Consider the following 2,373-nt stretch of genomic DNA (forward strand, 5'->3'; position numbering starts at 1 on the left):
AAAAAAAAAAAAAAAGAAGGAGGGAGAGGGAGAGATGAATGTTTTTAATGAAATTGGTCAAATGGGCTTATCATCTCTACTCTTGGGGAAACTGAAGCACTGAAAAAACTACCAGCTCCCAGATCACACAAGGCATTTCTGGTGAAACCAGATTTGATACAAATTTAACAACTCTTAAAAATACAGAGCTCATGAAATAAAAGATTGAAAGCTAGGACCATTCAATTTAGATGGAGTCTGTTGTGTGGATGCAAGTTAGCAACAATCAACACATGCTGTCAAATACCATTTACATTTTCAAGTTATTTGGTCCCACTGATCAGTTCTAACATGACTCTGGAACCCAAAAGGTTTAACACCACTGTTTCCACTCATCCTCTTTCGTAATGCTGCCAATTTGAGTTGCCACCAACAACTGAAGATCCCAAATCTGGCAGCAGGCAAAAGATAATCCCTGCTATAAGCCATAAGTGACCCCCACACAAACAGAGATGGGAACCTCTTCAAGAGTCAGTTAATATCAGGCAGAGAGTGCCTTTACAGAGAAACAGCCATTAAGTAAGGTACCACTCCCTGCTTCAGGAAGTCCAACTTGCAATGAAGTACTGAGGTATGTTTCCTTGATTTGGTGTATACTGATGCAGCAGTCAGAAACCTCTGCAACAGGTGCAGTAAATGAAGATTTTCAACTAATATACAAAATTATTCATTAGGGTATCCTTCTGTCCCATTTGAGATGTCAATTTACAACACTCTCATTTCCAGTTTAGACTGTATATGAATCCCAACCTCCTGCACTCCCCACAAAAGCATGTAAATAGGGGATAGAACCTGAGGCTTTAACATCTGTATCTAAACACAAACACTTTGGAACTTTAACATCTGAGAAAATATGGGAAGCATAGAATTGTGGGTTAAACGCATCAGCTAGGTGTTTGTTAGAATAAATCCAGTATTTCTAAATTACTTCCCTGCCCAAACAACTAGACCCCCACACAGAGTAGTGGAAAATATGGAAGAGTTTTGATGAAGCTGGGCTGCAAGAAAAGACACTGTAGTTTAGGTACTGATTCAGTCCCATGTGCGTTACTACCTCCTTGATATTTTACATCAGGTGCTCCAGTAAGGAAATATTTCCTCACCACCATAGTGCTACTGTATGGATTGGAAAGAAGGGGGCAGGCACAACCATCATGATTGAAACTCTTAATTTTCAACTTGATTACATCATATTCAAGTCATCTCAGCTCTTATACTGCTTAAGATAGTTATCTTAACCAAAATTTGTAATGTTAAAAAAGTTGTTGCTTCAGGTTTTTCAGTGCAAGTAATACCTTTCCATATTTGCCAAAGAGATTTTTCAAGTCAGCAGCTTTTGTGTTAGAGGAGAGACCGCTAACCCACAGGTTTCTAGTTGAGCTTCCACTGCTACCACTCACACTGCTTGCGCTTCCTGAAACAAGGTGTCATAAGAGTGCAGTTACTGAAGATGTGGTCAACCATTACCACAAACATGCAACAATTCAGACTTTAAATTATTTAATGACCTCCCTGCCCTAATCTGACTTGTTGTATAAAATACATACCATAAAATTTCATCCAGGTATTAGGCTTAATATAGGGGTAACTTTTACCTGAAAGGCAGAAAAATGAGAATCCAATAATCCCTGCCCAAAAAGTTAAAAGTGCATTTCTAATGTGAATGTGTTGCTTCAGCCTTGGCCATTGCTTTTTGTTATACCTCCCTCCGATAGATCAAAAAGCACCTCGAATACCTATTATTTTCTTCCCACTGAGGCATTCTTACAACAACAACAACAAACTGCCTCTTAATCTTTACCTGGCTACTCTTACTTTCCCCTCCCCTCTTGGTATATTAATTTTGTGAGAGCCTTGCACTCTGGGCTCACAAAACTATGCAAAGAAACGACTGTTCCCAGAATCTCTCAGAGTTGTCCTTTTCTTGGACTAATAACCCAAAATCCATCGCCTTAAATACAGCCGAATTCAAAATGCAGTTCTGTTGCCTGCCTGCATGCCTATAAATAGGCTGCAACTTTCAAACACAATTATAAGTTCTTGACATGACATCTTATCAAAGGAGGCCGCATTAATAAAAATAATTTTATCCCCAACTGAAAACAGGACAGAATAACAGCAAGATAGAAAAATTTGTCCTCAACCTTGACTTGTAACCCTTGCTTGCTCTTTTTCTAAAAAACATCCTCTTCCCCTCCCCCAAAACCCTCAGCCAGCCAGCTGCCTGCCCTGAGCGCAGCCCTCCCAGGGTGTGCACAGTAGTGGGAGATGCCTCCTCCCCAAACCCCCTAGATCAGCCACAGCTCTGTCCCGTGCCCCACCCCGGCTGGGCAG

At 40.6% G+C, this 2,373-nt stretch overlaps 1 protein-coding gene across 2 annotated transcripts in view; it reads right to left on the reverse strand.

Annotated features, from left to right (window-relative positions):
- SLTM (SAFB like transcription modulator) overlaps positions 1–2,373 on the reverse strand; it is a 46,839-nt gene that overhangs the window by 18,938 nt on the left and 25,528 nt on the right. For both annotated transcript variants that reach the window (XM_019504309.1, XM_019504308.1), the window contains one exon: positions 1,335–1,453. In XM_019504309.1, the coding sequence (XP_019359854.1) occupies positions 1,335–1,453 (119 nt within the window). The remainder of the gene's footprint in view (positions 1–1,334; positions 1,454–2,373) is intronic.

The sequence above is a fragment of the Gavialis gangeticus genome, unplaced genomic scaffold (assembly GCF_001723915.1).
Source record: "Gavialis gangeticus isolate Ggan-Ray unplaced genomic scaffold, GavGan_comp1, whole genome shotgun sequence".
Lineage (NCBI taxonomy): Eukaryota > Metazoa > Chordata > Crocodylia > Gavialidae > Gavialis > Gavialis gangeticus.